The sequence below is a fragment of the Natator depressus genome, chromosome 15 (assembly GCF_965152275.1).
Source record: "Natator depressus isolate rNatDep1 chromosome 15, rNatDep2.hap1, whole genome shotgun sequence".
Taxonomy (NCBI): Eukaryota; Metazoa; Chordata; order Testudines; family Cheloniidae; genus Natator; species Natator depressus.
Window position 1 is genome coordinate 29,866,590 of NC_134248.1, and position 24,547 is coordinate 29,891,136.

Sequence of the window (24,547 nt, forward strand, 5' to 3'; positions counted from 1 at the left end):
TTTTCTAGCAATATAGAGATTTGGTAATTATTGCTAGAGCTAATAATTCAAACTCTGCAGTAGATAAAGATGGTGTTTTCCTGTATAATATTGGACCTCTCCCAGATACCTTCCATTACATCCCTTTGAATCTTGCCTCTGTCTTCCTACTTAGGGTACCCAAACCACCTTAACTCTCTCCTGTAGTTACACCATGCAAGAAACATACATTAATGATTAAAACGTTTTTGAGTTTTTCAGTCCCAGATTAGATTAAACTGATTTTTAAAGACACATGAGCTTTTTTTTTTTTTTTGGAGGGGCGGGGGGAGGTCCACTAGGGACAGAGTTAGGGTTGTTTGTGTGCCTTAACATGCATTTCTATGGTTCAACATATTTGGATTTCTTTTAAGTTTAAGCTTAACCTTAACTCTGAATTTCCTGGGTTATAATGCTTGTGTTTTGAATAGTTACACCATCCTTGTAATGTATTTTACCCTAAATGAGTGATGTACGTTCTCTAGTTTTTGTCAAGCGTTTCCGTTAAAAAAATACTAAAAATTCCTACATGGACACTGACGGAGAAGCCCAAAGCGAATGTTGTAGTGTGATATTGCTAATGACTTCAAGATATGAAGTATCAGGCTTAAGGGGGGTGTTTTTACTTTTAGGGCCAGCCTTCCCAGTAGGTTCTAGCTGCATTATGGGGCTTGGGAGCAGCACTAAGTAACTGGCTAGTTAAGCTGCATTTACAACTGTTGTGCATTGACAGATCAGCCCGAAGTAACCCGCGTTTATACCCCAGCTTCTGTCTACCTCCTGCCCTCCGTCTTTCACCCTGGTTCCCCACCCACGTGCCTTTTCTGTTGGGCGGATCTAGTGCAATGGATTGGTTTGGGAATGAAATAATTAGGATTAATGGTCATTTTTTCCTGTTACTTTTCATAACTGAAAGTGTCTCCTTCAGCAGAGGCTTGCACATAAAATTATTTAGAAAAGCTCAAATTGACTGCTTTCAAAATGGCCATCACCTCCCATTGTTTTCAATAACCATGAAGCCACGGTGCCCTCAGAGTACAGACAGTGGTCCTCTCTCTGCCATGAGGAGCTTGCTGAATGGAGGCAGTGGACATCTTTGCTAAGGGCAGCATGTGAACTGTCTCCCATTAAGAACAATAGGGGGTAACAGCCATTGCAAAAGAGGGCAATTTTTCATGGAATTCTCTGTAATAAAACTTTATCTCCAGCTCCTGCAGAGGGAGGGACTTTCAGCAATAGTTAAAAATGACCATTTATCTGAAAAATAAATAAAAATCTTCAAATGTTAGTCTGTGAACAAGTTCTCAGTGAGCTCTAACTGTATGAGAAATTTGAAGAGGCTGTGTTGTTTCCTTACTAAGATAATTGAGGTAAAATAAAAAGGTCTGACACTGGATACTAAATTTTTTGGGACTCATTCTTACCAAATTAATTTACTCCTAAAATTAATTAACAGATTTACTTGTAAATTCTCAGAAAATTCATTCTTCTCTAAGGTTTCAGAGTAGCAGCTGTGTTAGTCTGTATCCGCAAAAAGAACAGGAGGACTTGTGGCACCTTAGAGACTAACAAATTTATTAGAGCATAAGCTGCATCCGATGAAGTGGGCTGTAGCCCACGAAAGCTTATGCTCTAATAAATTTGTTAGTCTCTAAGGTAGCACAAGTACTCCTGTCATTCTTCTCTAAGTAAGTGCTGAGAGTCTGGGGAGAATAATCTGTATTTTTCATAAACAGAGATTGCATCCCTGCTTTATGTACAAAATGCAACTCTGCCTTTCGCTATGGACCCATGATTGGCACCTATATAATTCTAAAGCACATAGTACCGAGCTTAGTTTTTGCTAAGTACAGTGGGAAACCTTAGAAGGCAGACCTCTTATACATCTGAGAAATTAATGATAAACTTATCACAAGGATGTATTGGAAAAAGAATTAAATGTAACAGGATTATGAATGTACTGTATGAACTGGTGTTAAACCTTATGTTGCCCTACAACGAATTGCTGCTTTTACCCATAGGATGCCATTTTGGTCTCTGGGACTCACTCTATATGAGATTAATGAGCGTTGTAGCTTTTATTATAACATTTGTAGAAGTGCTGCTAAAGTCTGTCTTGGCATATTTCAACTTCACACTGTGGTATAAGATCCATTTTATATTTTACTCATGCTTTTGGTTTTCTTTGTAAATTGTTCCTTACTGTTGTTCAAAAAGACAAACTAAAACTATATTCTCTATGGTTAAATGTATTTTCAAATCAATAAAATCCTGGCTGTTGTTTATTGCTGTGCTTTTACTGACTAGACACACTAAGAAAGGGGTTGTGGAAAGTTTTGTATCTTTTAGCCAGATTCTTCACTGCCTTTTGCCATCGGTTACACCTGTGCAAATGTTATCAAACGGAATAATGTTTTACACACAGGATGTAGTCTTACTGTTCACAGGTATAAATGATGATGCAGGATCAAAGCAGTGGAGAATCAGAACCTGAATCTGTAGACACAACTCTCATTGACAAGAAAGCTTTTCATGGGTCATATGTACACGATGGGTCTTGTCACTTACAAAGATCAATGCTTGAACTGAGTTCCTTCCTTTCAAAAAACTCTTTGAGTGTGTCAGGAAAGCGACATACAATTGAATCCTAATCAACCATCCGAAGATACTGAGCTGTTCAGGAGTCAATAGAAGAGGGAAACATGTTGGCAGCTGGTTGGAAATGGAGGTTTGGATAATTGAGTCTCTTGTGCGGTACATGCACAATCTAATTCTCTCCAGCAATTTCTTTCCAGCTTTGGCACTGGTTTAGAAGCTGTTTCAGCAGCAGGGATAGAAAAGAAGAAGTCTTAGACGTGCCTTCTCCTAGAACACGGTGAGGCAATTACATGTTGCCAGTGAAGATCATCACTCTTGTGGGGAGTCAGGAGTGGTTAGCAAAAATGCAAAATATTTGTCATTCTCACCCTGTGTCCTTCATAAACACCCAAAGACTGCTTTTGCAGGTGGAAACCCACTCAACTTGGACCTGAGTCACAGACCATTGATGGCAGTGGGAGTCTTTCCATGGATTTCAATGGACTCTGCATCTGGCCCTCTGTACACAAAGATTAGCCAAGAAAAGGTGGTGGATATCACCAGGCTCTTCTCTCTCTCCCTTGTACCCTTTTGGAAGATGAAGTAGGATTCCTCTAGTGGTGCAGCTGTGTCAAATCCTCTTTGGGTTGTTGCTCAGGTTGAAGGGAAGGAGAGGAGAGAATGAAGAGAGGTTTTTTTAAGCTCTTAGTTGTCCAGGAACAGTGCATGAATAATGCATCCAATTGCCAATCCATCTGAGGCTTGTATGATGTACTTGCTTAGGGAGATAAAGATACCATCTGATTAATGCTGAAGCAGAATTCAACTACCACATCATATCACCTGCTTTTGCATCTTGACAGTGAATGACCTGGATTAGGATAGAATTATAAAACCCTTAGGCATGTCTGATGTGTCGCAGCAGTATGAGAGGGACACTATCGACTGAGTTGTTCAAAATATTGGGTGGAAACGTTTTGTTTGGAAAATGTGAAAATAAACATTCAGATAACAATAGACACACCTAAAAGAATGATTAAAAGGATAGATGTTTAAATACCAGTGCATTTTGGAATTACAGCTCAGGTTTAGTGTCTTTCCAAAGCTTGGAATCTGAGCTACAGATCCATGGGAATGCAGAGAGACACACACACAGATCTAAACAGAGTTACAGATGGTGAGGGCTGCAGAGCTAGCTAGATACAGAAATCTCTGCAGGGGAGCATGTTACTAAAATGCTTCCAATTGAAATTGTGATGCTCCACGCTTTAAAAAAAATTGTGCATTTCACCCCGCGTCTGTGTTGCCAAGCTCTCTGTCCTGTTGTGGGCAGCCATCATTTGTGGCCTGGTCTCCTGCAAGCACCTCTGACCTTGGGGCTTTCAGCATCTTGCACAGTCAGGCCACACCTCCCCTTGACTTTAATAGGAGTTGAGGGCACTCAGCACTTCACAGGAGCAACCCATATGCCTTATGCATCTTGCTGGTACTGTCCCACTCATGCGTGCAGCTTTCTCCTCACCTTAGCACCAGCAGCGCTGCTCTGAAGGTGGGTTACAGCCTGACAGAAGTAAACACCCACTCTTTGCCTAGCAGCTCTTACTCACTGCCTCCTCTCCTGCCTTTGTGGCGTTGGCAGACTGGTGTGTCACTCAGTTTGCATACCACTCCAGACCTCCCACCTGGCCTTCCTGGGAAGATAAATCTCCCAGCTAACAATATAATCCAAACATTATTGAGCAGAACATCCAACTACTTGCCGACTCAGATCCCTGAACTCAAAGAAGCTGAATACAAAGAGAGGCAGCCCAGAGTATCTTTAAAAATTGTACTAGCAACAGGTGTCCCTAACAGACAATTCATGCATGACAGTCATTCTGCCTATAAACAGCCTCAGAATGTCAGAGGAAATCAAATCAAAATAGAGCTCACTGCTGAATCCTGGAATGTAATATCTTCAGAGATGTTTATTCTGGTGCCTCTTGTTAATTGTGTGTTTTTATGTTGGGGAGAGCAGATGCCCCAGAAACAAACCATTTTAAGGGGGCATCTAGAAATTGATAAAGGGGTTTTTCATTACTGCACCATCAGGAGAGATGAGTCATCAAAACAACTCATTGTTTATACCATACCATAATTCCACAGATATAATCCAAAAGTGAGAATCTCAGAAGATTTACCCAGTTGTTCCTGTAACATATTTTGTTCCTAGTCTGGAAAGAATTTATACAGTTGCTGTGTGAGAGAAACTAACACATGCTTGTGTTATCCAAATTGCAATTAGCAGTGGTGCAAACTCTTTTAATCTGCAATGAGGCATGTCTAGGTTTATTAAACTATTGACAAGGAAGTCTCTAATGTGTATCTAAAAATCACTGCAATGTCTGGTACTCTCTGAAAGTGCACTTCATGCTTTAACCCTCTTAGCTCCAGCTCTTTGTAGCAGGGAATACATTTTCTCTTTTGCAAAGTGCAGTGTGTATTTACAGCATTATGATTGCTGCTAACGATATCCTACATCATGTTGTGCAGTGTTTTCTCCAGTTTCCGATCAGTATCTCAGTAATACTCTGTTGTAAAATGGGATGGCCTCCGAGGTGTGGTTTCCTCTTAATAAGGTAGGAATGGTGAGACGTATTCTGACTAGATCTAAATATCTTATGTCTGTGCCATAGGTAGGGTCTAGTAGCTCAAGGAGTGAGATTTTCAGTTTCATGCAAATCCAGGGCTCTTCATGGCTCTGGTGTACCCAGCAACACAGTGGTGCCTCCTCAGCAGAACCGTTCTCGACGACCCAGTCAGTTGCCCCTTTGCTACATCAGCTGCACCAGCATTGGGCCCAATTTCCCTTTACTGCTGGTGATAAGGCACAAGATGGAATGGGACCAGCTTGACTCTTAGATCCCAGGGTGAGTTTTTGGAGGATGGCAGTTACAGGGGGGTGAAAACCAGCCCTCTTGCTTGTAACCTGAACTGGAATTACAGAGACAAAAAGCAAGAACCCTCTTGATGCTATTGCTGAAGGTGTCTGTCAGAGGAGATCTGCCTCTCCCCTCCACTTTCAGGGTCCCATTGCTATTTCTTTAACTCCCTCTCCTGCCAGGGACATCCCTCTTCCCATCCTACCCCCAGCAGGCCTCCCTGCTTTTCACTGCCAGATCCATCTGCTCCCTTTTTACACCACTGCCTACCCTGTACAGCTCTGCCTCTTTCTCTCCATTCCCTGCCCCATTCTGGTCTCCCGTGGTGCCCTGGCTGTCTAACCCTATCATTATCTGGAACTGGACAGATGCTGCCTGCCAGTGCTGGTTAATCAAGCCTCAACCCGATGCTGTTCTACGCTACTTCTGTGCTATGAGCGTGCCTGCTCGGACTCCAGTGCTGCCACCCCTGAGCTTCCTCTTGTTCATTCCTTCCTTTTCAGCACAGACAATGAAAACTGATCATTGTAAGAATGAAACACAGCTGCTTTGGTAAAGAGGAGACATAGTTTACTAACTGCTGTGGGAACAATGGCTCAGGCTCTCAGCTACTGGCTGTGTAGCTCATTGACTTCAATGGAATTATGCAGATTTACACCAGCTGAGGATTTGGTCCACCACTCTGCTAGCATTAAGGTGGGGGTTACTTGCGGCCTAGTGCATGTTGGATAAGAAAAGGCTACGCCCTGGCTTTGTTTATCTGTACAAATCCATGGAGCAGTCAATCATAAAACACTAGTTTCACTGAAGGATTATTTTATTCATCTTCTACTACTAGAATTCTACTTTCTGTAGCAGGAGAGAAAAAGACTTTTGACTTGACCTCATTTAAATTGTATCTGCCGATGACTGGCAGCAAACATGGTAGAAGGACATCCAGGATAGCCACGGTGTAGCCCCAGCCAAGCTTACGTTTCCCAGCATTGTCTGTGGAGGAATAACCACCAATTTCATTAGCGAATGCCGAATCCAAACTACATGGAAAAATTAGCAGTCCCAAGATTGTGCCAATCACTGGCGGGAGGGTGAAAAACAAGCAAGCCTGCAATTATACCAGTGCAAAAAGACAGAGCTTCCAACATCAGATAACAGGCAGTTGGAAACCACTGGGTGAAGATCCTGCTTCAGAAAGTGGTTTGTTCATTTTTTGGCGGGGTGATGAGGGGAGACTTGGCAACAGAAGACTTGGAGAGAAGTGAGCATGGATTTCACACAGGCAGATGTATCCATGAACTCTCATTATCATTATCGATGCCACATTGGCTCAGTTTGCTGGACACCACCACTAACCTGTGGGTGTCATTGGAGCCTTCAGGAGCATGAGTGACAGACAATATGAATGAGGCTAGAATTGTAATGACCCAAAGGAACTTCATCTCCTGAAAGGTAAATACCTGTAGCTGTTTGCAGATGTTTTGCAGATGACCCTCCCCTGGCAAAGTCCCTGGGATATAGAAATCCAAGACAAGGTAAGAACTGTTCCAAATGCTAGCAGCATCCAACCTCCAAAAAGCAATATAGCTGCAATCTGAAACCAAATATGGGTCTCCTTGTTCTGAAGGACCCAAATCATCTAGTCTGACCTCCTGCACCTCCTGCACAAGGCAGGCCACAGAATCTCACCCACCCGCTCCAGCAGAGGTATCCTCTAGGGTCCTGCATATGGTGCACGTCTGCTTACCAGCTTTTGAGGACCAATAGCAGTGGGTAAAGACCCCAGACGATGTGGTTTTGTTTCTGAACCAGGCAGGGGATCTCAGACTGAAGTTGGAAATGCAGGCCAAGGCCAGGGAGAAAATTGCCCAGATGTGATGCCATTGCAGATCTTGTGAACCTAATTTAGGAATGAGTGACATTGTGCATTCTGACACTCGCATGCATTCTGGCCGCACAAGCCCTCTGTGGGCCATCAGCCCTCAATACCCAGAATTCTGTCTGCTGCAAACATACCCTCTCCCGACTCCCGGTATCCCGCTTAATGCTTGAACGGTGACGTAGGGTGGTTGTGGCCATTCTATGCCAGGTGGGAAAAATTCTTAATGAAGGTTTTTCTCAGGGGCCATTTCTGCCCCCTTTATAGTCCCCTTAGTCTGCTGAAGTAGCTTAAAGGGGCTGCGGTGCCTTTGCCTTCTTGCTGCAGGCACTCAGAGCAAAGAGAGACTATCAGCAAATAGTACAAACAGGACAAGATGAGAGCAAGACATCTATGCTCAGAGGCTAGGAGTAAATTACCAGCTGCCTGCATTTGTCCTTGTAAACTTGAGGGCCAGTAGTTTTTTAATCTATGCAGAATCTACAGAAATCTGTATTTCCAGATTTTTAGTGTGGCCTTTCCAAGTCTTTCTGATGATGCACATGCTAGAGTGCAACTGGGAGAAGCAAATGGGGAACAGTGTCCATTGTCACCAGCTAAGGTTAGTTAGTGCCATCAGTTACATTTGCTTTTGGTGGGGTGGTAGTAGGTTTTCAAGTGCCAAAACTTATACTGGGAGAGGAAGTAAATTCCCTCTTGGCCTGGAGTCTACAATTTAACCAAAAATTCTAAAAAATTATGTAAAAATAAATTGTATAGAGGTTAGAACCTCAGAAGTCAAAAGCTCCAGGCTTTTCTGCTACATTATTGCTAAAAGTGGCTTAATTAAAAGAAACCTTCCAGTTAATTATTCCTTAATGTGTTTGTTTGGGGCATGTTTACTGTAATGGCCAGGCACAGATGGCATAGTACCAGTGACTCAAAGCTTGTCTATGTGCAGGGTATAGTTATGGCCCTTGCTATGCCTTCACTGCAAAGAAGGTGGGGTTTTGTTTTGTTTACAGTGAGATACTTAGCAATCCAAAACCGTAGTGTAGATAAGCCCTAAGTGAAAATATACTAATACAAATGGAAGAAAGGGGAATTGATAGTAATGAATTAAATCAGAAGCTAGAAATTGTAGAAAATTGATAATAGAAACTAAGGGATACAAGGAGAAATCTGTTGGCAGCAGAGTTAAGGACAAGGAGTTTGTAAAGTTTATTAGAAACAAATGGAATCCAACAATGGTATTGGTCCATTACTAGATAGATATGTGGAATTATCAATAATGCAGAAAAGACCAAAGTATTCAATAAGTATTTCTGCTCTGTGTTTGGGGAAAAACTGGATGACATCATGTCATATGATAACTCTTTCCACTCAGCTGGTATCTCAGGAGGATGTTAAACAGCAACTACTAAAGTTAGATATTTTAAAATCAACAGGTCCAAATAATTTGCATCCAAAAGCTGTCAAACAGCTGGCTGAAAAGCTCACTGGACCATTAATACTGATGTTCAATAATTCTTGGAACACTGGGGATGTTTCAGAAGGCTGGAAGACAGCTGATGCTGTGTTAATATTTAAAAAGAGTAAACACATGACCTGGGTAATTATAGTCTTGTCAATCTGACATCAGTCCCAGGAAAGATAATGGAGAGGCTGGTACAGGACTTGATTAATAAAGAATTATGGAGAGTAATATAATGAATGCCAATCAATGTGGGTTGATGGAAAACAGACCTTGTCAAACTAACCTGATATATTTTTTTGATGAGACTACAAGTTTGCTTGATAAATATAATAGTATCGATTGTAATGGACATCTCTATGGTGTTTGACTAAACAAGACCAGTTCCCTCAGCCTCTCCTCATAAGCCATGTGCCCCAGCCCCCGATCATTTTCGTTGCCCTCCGCTGGACTCTCTCCAATTTGTCCACATCCTTTCTGTAGTGGGGGCCCCAAAACTGGATGCAATACTCCAGATGTGGCTTCACTAGTGCCGAATAGAGGGGAATAATCACTTCCCTCGATCTGCTGGCAATGCTTCTACTAATGCAGCCCAATATGCCGTTAGCCTTCTTGGCAACAAGGGCACACGATTGACTCTCATCCACTGTATTCCCTAGGTCCTTTTCTGCAGAACTGCTGCTTAGCCAGTCGGTCCCCAGCCTGTCGCGGTGCATGGGATTCTTCCGTCCTAAGTGTAGGACTCTGCACTTGTCCTTGTAGAACCTCATCAGATTTCTTTTGGCCCAATCCTCCAATTAGTCTAGATCAGTCTGGACCCTATCCTGACCCTCCAGCATATCTACCTCTCCCCCCAGCTTAGTAGTCATCCCCAAACTTGCTGAGGGTGCAATCTATCCCATCATCCAGATTATTAATAAAAATGTTGAACAAAACTGGCCCCAGGACTGACCCCTGGGGCACTCCATTTGATACCGGCTGCCAACTAGACATTGAGCCATTGATCACTGCCTATTGAGCCCAACAATCTAGTCAGCTTTCTGTCCACCTTATCGTCCATTCATCCAATCTATACTTTTTTAACTTGCTGGCAAGAATACTGTGGAAGACCGTATCAAAAGCTTTGCTAAAGTCAAGATATATCATGTCCACTGCTTTCCCCATATCCATAGAGCCAGTTATCTGATCACAGAAGGCAATCAGGTTGGTCAGGCATGACTTGCCCTTGGTGTATCCATGTTGACGGTTCCTGATCACCTTCCTCTCCTCCAAGTGCTTCAAAATGGTTTCCTTTCAAAATGTCAAGTAGCAGGAGAGCAGTTATTTTATCTTTGCATTTAACACTGGTATGACCACTGCTGGAATACTGTGTCCAGTTCTGGTATCCACAGTTCAAGAAGGATGTTGATAAATTGGAGAGGGTTCAGAGAAGAGCCACAAGAATGATTAAAGGGTTAGAAAACCTGCCTTATAGTGATATCAAGCAACCTTATTTTTTAAGCTTAACAAAGAGTTTAGGGGATGACTTGATTACAATTTATATGTACTTACATGGGGAACAAATACTGGATAATGAGTGCTTTGATCTAGCAGACAAAAATGTACACCTTATTCCTAGTCTGAATTTGTCTAACTTCAACTGCCAGCCATTGAATCATGTATATTGAGGGTAATTAACCACTGGCACAATTTACCAACGGTCATGGTGGATTCTCCATCACTGGCAACTTTTAAACCAAGATTGGATGTTTTTCTAAAAGATCTGTTCTAGGAATTAATTTGGGAAAGTTCTCTGGCCTGTTATACAGGAGAGAAAATTAGATGATCACAGTAGTCCAATCTGGTCTTTGAATCTAGTGTAACTCAGATCTGTATTTGGCCCAGTCACTGGCAGGGCAGTACTTGGATCTATGGCATCTGCAGTTAACCTATTTCTCCACTGTAGGGCACTGATACACTACATGAGAGACACAAGATGGGAGGACCAGATCCTAGTTGAAATAGACAGTGTTTGATACTCAGTTACAGTTCATGTTGTTCTTTTTATAACTTCATTTTGTGTGGTCTCTTTTCAAGCTGTAAAGTCTAACAAAGCCAATTTTAAAAAAAAATCCAACAACCTGAAAACACTCCTAATTTATTGGATCTTATGTGGGGTTACTATGACAGCAGAAACAAAGTTCACTTGTCAGTAAAAGGACTGGCTGGAACTAGCAGTGCCAATGATACATTGGTATGTCTTAAACTGCTAAGCCGTGTTCATTTTGATGATAAATTCTGCATAATTTTTAAAAACCAGAAACGCACAGATTAATTAGTTCTATTATTTGTATAAGGGGTAACGTTCTGCCGAGTTGTATGGAACTTGCATATAATTGCACTGAGATTTCTGGTGAAATCATAAACCAAGGGTGCAAAGTTCAAGGGGCTGTGTCCATTGCGTCTTGCAGGATCTGCTTGCTAGTGCTGTTGCCCCTCTGGGATGGAATTACAGCTTTAATTTATGACATGGGTTGGGACTCAATATTTAACATTATCCATGGATTGCAGTTAATTCCTGTGAATTAAATACTCACTCCTGAAGAGGAGGGGTTTATGTAAGAAGCTGGGGTGCCAGGAGGGGAAGGAATCCTTTCCCATATGCCACATAATGACAGTGAAACTTTGCTCTGCATGAGCGACTGCACTCCACCCATGGAAGGTAGGCGAATGCTGGTGGCCCTCCAGCCTGGCTCCAAAACCTCTGTGAATTGGCTCCAGCTTTGCTCATCCATGTAAAAAGTACTCAGATCCTATGGGCAGGATCTCAGCATCCTCCTTCCTCAATGCCCCTGGAACTGCATTGGTTCCTCCTGTGGTCAGGTCCCCACCAAGTGACAAGGGCTAGGGGAGGGGGGAGGATTTGGGCCCTTGCCTTTAGACTGTAAGCACTTCAACATACAGTCCCGCTTGTGCTATTTCACCTATCCTACAGTGCTATGTCCACCCATAGCATTATGCATGGAGTTATTGCCAGCAGCCTGCTGGATCTTGAAGCATCTGAGAAGCGAGTTCCTATGGCTGTAGCTGAAGCTTTAAAAGTGTCATCTCTTTGGGCATTTTCATTTTCAAAACTTCTAAAGGTACAGCTGAGGTTTTCCCCTCAGAGGGTGGGAATCCCAGAGGCAGCCAGAAGTGAGTCTCAGTAGCTTCTACAGAATAGAATATTTGCTTTTGCTTGAAATAGCTCTGAGTGGCACTCACCAAAATCATGGGGTTTTGGAAAGACTGTAACAGCGGATACTCTGCTTGGCTAGGTCTCAGATGACTGGCTCTGTTGCTGGGTGTAGGCAGCTCTATGGAGGAAGATGCCATTGAGGCAGACATCTGAGCAATAATGTGATGATTTAGTTGTTAACTACACCACTCCAACTGAGATCAGGACCCCACTGTGCTAGGTGCTGTACGTACATATAGTAAAAGACAACACTTCCTGAAAGAGTCTATAAGCTGAAAAGTCAAGACAGAGAGGAGTAGTGTCTCTGTTACAAATATGGAACTGAGGCATACAGAAAACCTATGGCAGAGATGGGAAGTGAAGCGTGATCTCCTGAGGCTGAGACAAGTGCTTTAATCACAACAGCAGCCTTCCTTGCTAGGATTTAATCTGTGATTACTCAGAGTGAATCTTGCATAACACTTCAGGGTCTTGCCGGGACTTGGGATCTGCACCTTTCCACCAAAACACTAGAGCATCACCGCTGTTGCCATTTTCCTTTGAATACAACAATGGAAAGCTAAATAACACGTGTGGCGGATATCCCGTCCTGAGCGTTCAGAAACATTGTGACAGCACAGCAGTTTAGTAACAGGCCCAAATTCTACTGTTACTATGATGTGACTTTTGTTGACATCAAAGGCATCTCACAGGAGTAAATGAGGGATGAATTTGCCACAGTCTCTTTGCGTTATGTAGGTACTCTTAACAGTGTGAGTACGGAGCTGTCTTGCTGAGAGACAAAAGGCTAACATCTCTCACCTGGCCTGGCAATAGCATGCCTCTAGATACTGAAGGTTGGACTCTCCCTTTATCTCCACATCTCAGTGCAGATATTTTCTGTTTACGGTGACTCATGCCCCTCTGAGTGTCACTCTGCCTCACTGCTACTTTGGACTCACTGTTTATAGAGCACCACACCTTCTTCCTTAATGGCAAAGTGTCATATTTCCACAGCTCCAACACTGCGTGACCTTTTAGGGGTAGGGGAGATTCTCATGGACGCTCTTAGGGGGCATCTGAGTTATTCTGGTCTGAATCCCCATGTGTGCATTCGGGTTTGGGAATAAGGGTGCCTTTGTTGGGTTTAATGTATACAGCTTCCAGGAGCCGGCTTCCCCTGCCCGCCGGTCCTCGGCCTTTTGAGTTACATCGGAAAGGCCTTGGTACTGTAATTGGCACCACCTTCTCGCAAGAGCCGCGGGGAAGGTCGCCCAAAGGTCCCTCATCAGTAAAAGGCGTGAGCTGTAGCTCACGAAAGCTCATGCTCAAATAAATTGGTTAGTCTCTAAGGTGCCACAAGTCCTCCTTTTCTTATTGCAAATACAGACTAACACGGCTGTTACTCTGAAACCTGTGTGAAATATTCACCTGTGGGGGCTGTGGCCGAACCACCTTGTACCCCCCATGGAACAAAATCAGCCGGCCTCGAGGGGGCAAAGCCAGCAGGGCAAGGCTCTCCAGGCCTGGCTTCAGGGGCGTACAGCCCCGAGCACCCCGGGCTCCAGCTGAAGCCTGACACCCAAGGCACCGCCTCGCAGGCCCCGGCAAAGGCACCTCCGCGTAGGGGGCGCCTCCCCCGGGGGCACTGTCTCAGTGTGTGCGGGGGGGGGTGCTGGGAACCCTGGATATGAGGGAAACCACTTGGCGCCGGGGTGGGGGCCGCAGCCCCCCCCCTCAGTCCCAGCTCCTCTGGCCTCACCACCCGGCTCCTGAGCCCCCAGGGCAGCCCCGTACAACCCCCCGTGAGCCAGGCCGGTCTATGGGGGGGAGGGGCGAGCGAGCCCCAGGAGAACGGACGCGAGCTCCCAAGCCCTCACGGCCGGGCTCCCCCCGCCCCGGGCAAGCCCCGCCCGCCGCCGGGTGTGCGCCTCGCCCAGGCCCCGCCCAGCTCGCGGTCACCATGGTAACAGGGGCGCTTCCCTCCGTTCCTCCCGTGGGGCCGGCAGCAGGTTGGGCTGCGCGCGGGGCGGGCTCTCGTGGTGCGCGAGCCGTCGGTTCCCCCCGCCCCCCCCCGGCAGCAGGCTAGGCTGCGCGGTGCGCCCGGCGGCAGCGGGAGGAGGCGCCGCGCTGGGGCTGGGGCGCCCGCACGCCCAGGACGCAGGTGGGGGCTCCGCGGCTGGGCCCTGCGGGGCTGGGACCCTCTGAGACTCGCTCCGGGGGGAGGGGCCGAGCTGTCTCAGCTCCCGCCCCCCGAGGGCGCCATGGACCCGACCCCCGCGGGACCCCGCCCCCCTCAGGGCAGGGCACCCTGACCCCCCCTCCCCGGGGGCACCCTGCTCCCCGCCTTCCTGAACCCCCTTCCCGGGGGTACCCTGGCCCCAGACCTCCCTGACCCCTCTCCCCTGGGGAACCCTGCCCCCCAGACCTCTCGTCCCCAGGGGTACCCTGCCCCCATCTCTCTGAGCCCCCCCCGCCCAGGGGCACCCTGCCCCCATTGTTTACCCTCCCTCGCCTCTCTGAAAGTGCCCGGCCGAGCCCTGCTCCACGTGCCCGGGGCCCCCTGGGCGGCCCTTCCCAGTCCCCTCGCGCAGGCCCGTGTGTTGCCGCGGCGCTGAGCACCCCAGCCGCGAAGGGGGCGGAGGGTGCTCAGCGCGCCTGGAAGTCGGGCTGCGAGCTCTGCCTTTGGGTGTCCAACTTCAGGTCCCCGAGTTTGAAAACGCTGGTCCGGGACTTGTTCCCAAAGTTAGCTGACAACTTCCCTGTGGGTCTGAGCTCTGCTCAGCTGGTGCTTGTAAATGGCTTTGAAGCTTCTGTAGAAATCCTGAGGAGCCTTGTGTGTGTCTCTCTGACATTCGGTGATTTGTCAGACTGATACACTGGTAACTTCTCATGCATAAAGTATTTGCAGAAAGATTTATAAGCTGGCTGCTTCCAGATATTTTTCTTCCCTTGTTTTTTGTTGTTTTGGTGGTGGTTGTTATGGTCTCCATTTCTGTGGGAATAATGCATCCCTTTTGATAGGATTAAACACTAAAGCTGTTTGGAAAAGTGTAACAATCTCTAGTGGTAGCTACAGATAAAACTCCTACTCCCCGTTCTTCCCCTCATTGTTCTTATTTCCCTTCCCATCATTAGTTACCTGTCCACTGGACAAATAATTGCCTAATCTGAGTATCAACTGGGTATCTTGGTTTAAATTGTTCTAACACTGGTTTGGTTTTGTTTCCTTGCTAAAAATAATAATGTCTAAGGAAAATGTTAATGCTATAACTTCTGTGTCATTCCACAGTATTTAAATCTTATTAAAGCCTCATGGGTTAATTAAGAGACTGACATCCATAATTTGTTGTATAGCACTTGAGATGATTAGACTTGGTTGAGCTACATTTTTAATGTCATTGTTTATTCTCTTTAAGTTTATTTGTTTCAATTTGGTGTAACTGGAAACAAGTGCAGGGCTTCATGATTCCAACGCATTGTGGATGCAAATAGCTTGTTTTTGGCTAAATTGGTCCATGTATTTGCAGTTTTAGCAGTACTAAATTGAAATAGTAAAGGATCCGGATGGAAAGAAAAGATTTATATTTTGTCATTATTTGATGCATCTAACATAATATACATTTATTTTATATCAGAATTGGAAAAACATGCAGTAATTCATATGTGACTACAAGGACATTGTATAGTTAGGTTTATGCTATATTGGGCATAAGTAATCTGTTAAAAAGATCACATGGGGTCTAATCCCACTGCCATGAAGTCAGTGGAGGGCCTGCAATTGATTTCAGTGGGAGGAGAACCTGTATCTGGGTGTTATAAAACTGCAAATTAAACAGATCTATTGAGATGGAAGTCCAAGTCTGTGAATCCACTTTTTTCCCGGCATTATTTATTATATTCAGTTTTAGTAATAAACTGCTTGTGTGGATTTAATTGCAGGATTGTTACTGTACTTTCCTTTTCTGAGAAGCTAAGTAATTAATCATGTAAACATGAATATTGATTTGATATTTGTTTCTGATGCATCAGAAACAAGTGACTTTGACTTTTCAGTATGGAATGAATTTAAGGAAAATCGTGTTTGGCAGATGGTATGCTGCTAATCTATGCCATCATGTAATGTGGTAACCAGTTTGTATTCTTTTGGCTTTGATTCTTCAGAGTATAATGGTATAAATCTGTTCAAGATAATCTGCTGCACGTGACCGTGTAAAATGTTGGTATCATGCTAAAGGAACTCTAACATATGGCCATTGATGTTCTGTCAAAATAGACTTTTTTCTGTGGCAACTGTAGGCAATTTTCATGGCAAGCAGAGGAGGTAAACAATGTTACTAGGGTAACAGTGAAGTTAGATCAGATGCCTCAGACCCACTTTTTTTTTTTTTTTTTTTTTTTTTTTTTTTTTACAAGAATGGATATAGGGTTTTCCCCCCTCCAGAATAGAAGTTTTTTTCTTTATGCCATAAAACAGGGAGGTTCACACCTTTTTGAAGCAGAGTGGTTACAATTTTTTTTTTCTACAATATTCTGGGACATAGTAAAGGAGTAGACAATACATGGAAGAAATTGCCTGATTAAATAATGGGGAAAGTCAACTGGTAACATAATCCAGTTATTTTTCTACAATTTCTCTAAGAACTGATGCTGGTTATGGTAAAACAATATTACAGGATTTGTTTTAGTATATATTGAGCTAAAACTACTTATCCATAAAATAGAAACAAAGTTGTAAAACCTTCCTTATCTGGAATAGTTTAGTTGACAAAATTGCTTTTTAGACAGAAAATGTAACCTGTGACATAATTGTAGCAAAAAATAGTTTTTAGAAAGGATTTTTAAAAATAGTTTGTGCCCTTCCAGACTACAATACGAATTAAAATTATTTAAAGCTTGGTTCCCTACTCGAAAAGACTTCAGGTTATCAAGTCTGTTTTCCTCTGTGGTTACCTGAGCTTACTGATTAAAGTAAATGTTTTTTGTGCTGCTCCTAGTATTAGCTATATTAATTTATTATTGTGTTCATCACATTTTTTCTTCCTGCTAAGGATATTCCAGCTACTACAGATAATATTGCCCACAACCTTCACTTCTCCATTTGTGCTATAAAAAAGTGCAGAAGAGAGTGACTGAGTTTTTATAGATGAATTTTTTTTGGATTATTGGGGAAAATCCTGAATACCATTATGAATAACATCATAGAAAATCTCTTTTAAAATCTATAATTCATGGGAGAGCACTCAGCATACCACCTTATTTTTTATTTATATTAAATTATATGTTTAGTACTGACTAAAGGTCCTTGCCTGATTGGCAACCCTGAAGATTGTAGTCCTTCCATATGATAGATACAGGCCAGAGAGTTTCATGCATGTTTCTCTCATCCTGCCTGGTCTGGGCCTTCACAATAAACTAGGTACCAAGAATCAGGGAAAATCGGACATGTAATTCTGCACCAATGCAACTCCTCTGGTAGCAGCAATGTTGAAAGCTGTGTATATACAGGGCACAGACGTTTTTACCTCTGTCAGCTATGTCTAACCCTGAGAAGGGAGTTCAGTCTACATACTTATTCTGTCCTTGGCATTTCTGTTAAAAATGCTGAAAATCATGATATCTTTTGGGATAGCTTGGTTTCTTCTGGAATAGGTGTTTTCTAAAGCTTCCAGTTCTGATTTGCAAATAACTTTTCTGCAAGGAAGAGTGCCATATAGAAAGGGCAGTGCTTGAAAAATTTACAAGATGCCAAATGGCTGTACATGAGAGACTGATATGAAAAATGAGGTGCAGGAGCCTTCCAGCAAGCTCCAGATGGAATGTAGGTGAGAAGTCCAGGTCCCTCATCTCCCTTGCTGCTGGTAGGGCTCTGGGATTCCTGCCTGGGTGGTGTTCACGGACTCTGCTCCATCTGGCATATCGGCCTGGCTAGTAGATAAATTTGAACCCACTTTTTCTCCTCCCTCTCCTTTCACGTCAGCTTGGCTGCTGGAAAGGAGCAAGGAGCTTTCACTCCCCACCCCCAAGCCTCTTAGCTGCTGCAGTGGGGCATCATCACTGGTTTACATTTTTCTCAAGCTTTTTGTGTGGTCGTGGCCCATGAATAACTTCATTGCTGCCTCTTCTGGTAGCTTTCACAAGCATCATTAGAGTAAAACTAATATGATTCTTGGCAATTTTCCTGTGGCTCATGGGTTTCTAAATAGTCATCATGAAACTTTCCAGAATTTTGATAATTTCACTGTTAGGGATGCTTAGGAAAGCTGAGCGGGATTAAAGGCACTAAAGTTTTCTGAAGACTCAGAAATACAGTACTGCATAGTCATAGCAGAAAGTCTTTCTTTGAGCATAAGAGTTAGAATAGCATTTTTTCTAATCTAGATCCCACAGAAATTGATACATTAGCCCTGCTCACTAGGGAATGTTTTCCACTGGCGAAGTGAACTTTTCAGGTCAATGGAAGTCACACATTGTTTATTAACTCTTTTTAAAATATCATAAATGTCATTAGTGTGCAATAATGTAACTTTTAAAATCAGAGTTTGCATTCAGTTTATCTCAAATGCCATTTTTCTTTCTTTATTTTCCAGATATCTTTTTATGTAGAACAGTTTCCTGCAGTGGGGTCTGAGAATAGGCTTGTTTTGCTCACTTATGTAGATTACAGTCTTAAACCCAGAGTTTGCAAAGACTTATGCAAGTGCTTCAGTTTATGCATTTTGAGTAGTCGCAATTAAGTTAACGTGTACGTAAGACTTCAGGGTTGGGGCCATAAGAACTCATGGGCCTGGCCTGGACTGTCTTGTCAAGGCAGGTACTTTTCTTGTGTACTTTCAAGAAGCTATTGTAGAAGTTGTACTTGTTTTTAGCAATCTAAAGAGAGCTCTTCAGGTGATGTAAATTGCTGTAGACTCACTGATGTTCAGGAAGCTAAGACAATTTACACTGGCTGAGGATATGACTCCTGCTGCCTGTTTCTATCATTTTTTGTTAAAAATTATTAGATAACTAAAACTCTAAATCTGGTAAATACTAGTTTCCTTTCCTCCATAATTAAAATGGAATATCAAGGTCATGTAACAAGGCAATTCAGAGATGTAGTGTAAATGTTTACTACAAGTTGGCAGTATCTTTCTTTCACTTCTATAGTTCTGTAAATGTACTTGATGCTTTATGAATGAATGGAGATATTTGTTGTCTTACCTATCAGGGTGGATTTGATTTAAATCACTAGTCAGGAAGATTCGATTTAATCATGGATTTCTACATAAAAGTGCGTTCTTGTTGGTTGTTATAACCTTAATACATATTCTTCACAATTCAGAGATAGATACTCTATACATTTTTAAAGTGATTTATTTTGAAAACTTTTCAGATTAGTTTTACGGCTATATCAGAAAATGAATGATTGTTTGGTTATTTCATTTACCAAAGGTAATTGAAGCAGATATTTATGAAGTCACTGGGAGGTGAACTATCTCCAAACCAGCAGGTTAATCATTAATATTTGGAGGATTTTCTTGCCATGCTGAATTAGGAGGAGAACATCACCAGACAGACATTTAAATTGTTTTATTTAACTAAAACAACGACATTATGTATTCTGGATTTTTTTCTTCAACAGCAAACATATAATATTTTAACAAAACAAGCATATGAATTTTTGAATTTAGTTTAACGTTCAAGTTTTTTAAAATCAGGTTTGTTTTGTTAAAATTGTTTTTAACTAAAATAGTTAAACGAAATATTTAAAAAAAAACCCCAAAATTAAATAGACTGTGTCAGCCAGGTCAACATGAGAAACTTAAAATATTGGCTTCTGCAGCTAATTCGGTCATCTTCACCTTCATTTTCCTGTTTGTTCATACTCTGGAAAAGAAAAACACGCTTTCTTGCTTTTTCAGGTCCCAAACGATTTCTCAGTTTGGAATGAATTATTCCAAAGGAAGAAAATATTCTTTCTACACCGGCAGAAGAAGCTACTGCTGTTAAAAGTGAGATTATCACTTCAACAGTCTCTGAATCCAAGTGCTTAAGTGACTTCCACCAGTTCACTGGTGTGACTTTCTTTAAAACATCATCAGCAAACATATTTCTTGAATGGTTCACCCTTAGCTCTGAAGTTTCTTATAGTTGGCATTTATGGAGGGATCCTGGATGTCCATGTCATAGCCAACTCCTCTTCTTCGGCAGTTAAGGTTTGATCCCGGTACCGAGTGTTGAGAATATTTGCAAGAAAATGAGCTGGAGATCGTGCTTAAGATCTCACTCAGTTCCTTCCAAATTTCAGCAGTATCAGCAATAAAACAGCGATTTCCCTGCATTTAGTTCAAGGCTATAGAAATAGTCTTCCGGGTACTTGGCACGTGTTCAACATTTCTCTTAAGCCCCATGTTGGGAACTTTGGCTGTGATGGTGCCATCTATTTTTTCACGATTTTGTTCACCATCTGTCATCAGATTAGGCCAGTTCTTGATCTAGTGCTCAAAACAGTCCACTGCTGAGTTCCATCGCATGTCTTGTGGGAGAGTTAGCTTGGTTCCTCCCACTTTTTTAGAGAAGCTGCTGCAAAGTGGTTGTTATGATAGTATGTTGCAATTTCAGTGTTCCAGAAATAAAGGCTAATGTTGTTGAAGTCTTTTACGTCAAATGAGCACTGCAACCATATGTTGTTATCTTGGGACTCTCTTCACTGCTGAATTTCTTCTCATCTTGGATACATTTGCAGCATTGTCTGTGACCAAGCTGCGTACTAGACATTTTAATTTTTTTCCCACAGTTTGTTATAGCTTTTACTGCTACTTCTTGTAAGTATTCTGCAATGTGTGCATTTCCTGATGTATCAATTGTTTTTGTAAGGAAGACGTTCCCTTCTTCTGTTGTCACACAAGCACATACAACAGGATCATTGTGGACATTGCTCCACCCATCAAGACTCAGGTTAACAATTTCACCCTCTAGATCTTTTGCACACTGCTCAATTTCTCTTTCATACACTTTATCCAGCAATTTGCCTGTGACATCTGCTCTGTTGGGTGGACTGTATCCTGGTCTTAATGACTGAATCATGTTAATGAAGTGTGGGTTCTCAATCATACGGAAAAGAGTTTGTTGCATAAACAAATGGGGCAATTTTTTCAACAATTACCTCTTTTTGTAATCTGCTGGTTCTTATCACAAACTTATCTATGGTTGTTTCTGGGTGATGGAGATTTTTTTTTCTTTTTGCTACAGATGATATACTGTGTCTATGTGACATACATGATGTGACTGAAACACTTTCATTGGCAGATAACTCTGAAACTATAGAAAACGATGGTGATCTTGAAGGTGGATAGTCTTCAGAATCCTGTATGTTGAGGATGGATTCTCCTAAACAAAATAAGTCAATGCAGTTATTTAATTATTATTACCATAGTGCTCATTTAGTATGACTCATTGCATTCGCTGACACTCAGCACTACTTTAAAGGTGAAACTGTAAAAGGAAGAGCTGCCTATTTCAGCTATTTATTTTTTTATCACAACTGCATCTAAGACGATAGTACCATAGAGTAACAACTATATTTTTTTTGCTCAAATGCAAGAATTCAAGAACAGTCCGGAAGGAAGATGGGCAGTCCTTAAGAGAGAAGTATGAAATAAAAAAGTTTACCAACCTGAAGATCCTGCATGTTCAGACATGTTCCTTTCATCATCTTCAGCGCAGCTTTCTCCTGAGAAGGAACACTTCTCATGATGTTGTTTCATTTGGGCAACCAGGCCTTGCATTTCTTTGTTGCACTGTTTGCATTTTGCGTGTATACCTGTCCTTACCCACAGGTAGAGGAACTTCATTAAAATATTCCCCAACTGGGTCTCTTTTACGGCCTGCTGCCATTATAGGTTTTCCCTTCTCGTGAGAGAATGGTATGGTAGATCTCAAATCAATGAAGTCTACACTCAGAAAGACCTCAAGACTTCTGGAATATGCTGCTCAAACTGTTTCACTTTTGTTTCTACTGCATGTCTCTAACTTCTCACATTTATCTCCAGACCTCTTCTCCTTGTCCAGATTTGTTCCGCCCCCAACAATCTTCTATTCACTGAACTTTTTGAAACTTTGCACATTTAGGGAGAGGTAAGGGATTGACTCTGTGTACACAAATTTGCAGAGGGACAATAAGGTTGAGGTCTGTTATGTCTCGCTTCTATATATTATTTATTTATTTAAAACATTTTTGCTGTTAACAAGCATGTTATCTCTGGAGACACAAATCCACAGTTTGAGAACTGCAAAACTAAGCATCTCTGATGGTATCTTCTAGACTGAGCACTGGGCCCCATTGGGTCGATAGAAAGGTTAACCTAAATAATCTAGACAGAAGCCCCTGGAACCCCATAAAATTGGGTCCCTAATCCATGAACTATTGGAACTCATTTACATTTGTTGGATGATTTAGTGGGTGTTTGTCCTGCTTTGAGCAGGGGATTGGACTAGATGACCTCCTGAGGTCTCTTCTAACCCTAATATTCTATGATTCTACAAAACTTGTTTTAAACATTACATGAATATATTGCCTCATACTTCAGAATTTATAATCCTTATTCCATGATGAGATATCTTTGAGCTATAATGTATCTTAATTAAAATGATCTTTAGGTAGTTTTTGAGGAAACTATTTTATCAAAAAATCCAATTTAAATTAAAAAAAAATCTGATTTAAAAAAAAATCCTTTTTTTTTTTTTTTTTTTTATTCACCTTGCTACCTATTTTTGTCACTGTCTACTCTTAAATTGGTTTCCTGGGGTGGATACATACTTTGTTGGCTTAGTGTTTAATTGTTAAATAATGCACTACTGCCAGGAGAACTAAAGCCTACTTTGAATCAGACAAATCTTCACAGGATGAAAGCATAGTGTATTCAAAGGCCAGTTTGTAGACGCATGAATGAGAAGTAAACTGCTTGGAAGTGCAAGCCCAGACATGAAGCTCATGGTAATAGGCTGTGAATGCGATCTTCATTGTTGCTTTTGTTTTGACACGTGAGGGTGCCCACACTCTGAGACTGTTGTAATATCTTGGATATTTGTTTTGTATATAAGGACAATACAAAACCATGCTGTGGAAAAACCGCAAAACTAATGGATTTTTGCTGTTGTCTCTGAGATCTAAGCTTTTTTTTTAATTGAAGTTTCTAGTCTCTCTAGTTGCAAAGATGATCTTCACAGTGTAAACTAGTGCATGATTGTCTTGAGTTGCAGTCAGAGAAACTGAAACAATAGCATCGAGAGCTCTGAACTTCCCTCAGCAAATAATTCAAATTAATCTTGAATCCAAATTGTTAACCACTTAATTGCAGGACGATGTATGGGATACATGTGCAGATACAGATAGAAATATGTGCTGTTTCTGTTCTGTGCAGCTGGATATGCTGACTTGTCCTGCAATTTTTTCAGAAATAGCTGCTGGTTCAGCACTTTCACATTCTAGTATCAATGAAGAAAGTTAAATGAGCATGGATAGCTGGCTCTGATTTTGGTTTTCTTGCAGATGGCACATGCTCACTGAATACTAAGTTGATTCAAGGTGATGGAGAGGGAGTGGATCCCCTTAATACTTTTAACCTTTTACATAGGTTTAGAGGATACCACATACTTCAGAATTCTGCTTACTTGGAGAGTGACCCGTTTAATCCTCTACTGAACTAGTCACAAACCAAATTATCTGAATGCTTTCTTCTGGAATCCTTTACCAGTAATGTTGCAACAGTGGATAGCAAAACAAAGTAGGGCCTAACTGAAGTTAGTTGTTAGCTGCAACATTTCATGATGCAGCCCGGTGAACTGAATGCTCTTTCATGAGGCAATTGGATGATACTGCAGTATTGTCTACACATTGTATTGTTTGGTTTCAGAGTAGCAGCCGTGTTAGTCTGTATTCGCAAAAAGAAAAGGAGGACTTGTGGCACCTTAGAGACTAACAAATTTATTTGAGCATAAGCTTTTGTGAGCTGCAGCTGAAATTTGTTAGTCCCTATGGTGCCACAAGTACTCCTTTTCTTTTTACTCACAATACCGGTTATCAGGAGCAAGTTCAAATTTTTCATTTTTGGCTCATGATAAATCTATAATGAATTTCTCAAACTGGATACATTGAAGACTGAACATTTCTTACCCTTTGAAACAAGTTACTGTATTAATTATCTTGATTTATAATTTTTTACAGCACGTAGAAAAAATTGAAAGTATAAATTTCAGGAGCTTAATCATTTGACTGGATGCATGAAACTATCAGTCTTCAGGTGTAGAAAAGTGAGCATACATTAAATGAATTACCGAAGTTTCATTACATAGTAAACATTTCATACATGGTTACAGTTTCTATATACCTTTCATTGTGCTTGTGTTCACTGCAGAGTTAAAGTTACAACTTGAATGTTGCCCCTCACTTGAGTCCTGTCCATTCACACACACTTGTACCTCGAGTGTGGTGGTGCTTTTTACTTGAGTTAGCTCTGGTCTGCCAG

At 42.1% G+C, this 24,547-nt stretch overlaps 2 protein-coding genes across 3 annotated transcripts in view; one reads left to right on the forward strand and one right to left on the reverse strand.

The window, feature by feature from the left end:
- Window positions 1–6,333: 6,333 nt before the first annotated feature.
- LHFPL7 (LHFPL tetraspan subfamily member 7) lies at window positions 6,334–7,432 on the reverse strand. Its single transcript, XM_074973084.1, has 2 exons — window positions 7,258–7,432; window positions 6,334–6,590 (listed from the first exon to the last, which is right to left on the reverse strand). Exons 1-2 carry the CDS (start codon window positions 7,430–7,432, stop codon window positions 6,334–6,336), a joined length of 432 nt encoding a protein of 143 aa, XP_074829185.1.
- A 6,688-nt stretch (window positions 7,433–14,120) lies between these two features.
- Window positions 14,121–24,547, forward strand: part of KIAA1671 (KIAA1671 ortholog) — a 152,297-nt gene continuing 141,870 nt past the window's right edge. For both annotated transcript variants that reach the window (XM_074973256.1, XM_074973257.1), the window contains exon 1: window positions 14,121–14,202. The gene's annotated coding sequence lies outside the window, so the exon portion shown is untranslated. The remainder of the gene's footprint in view (window positions 14,203–24,547) is intronic.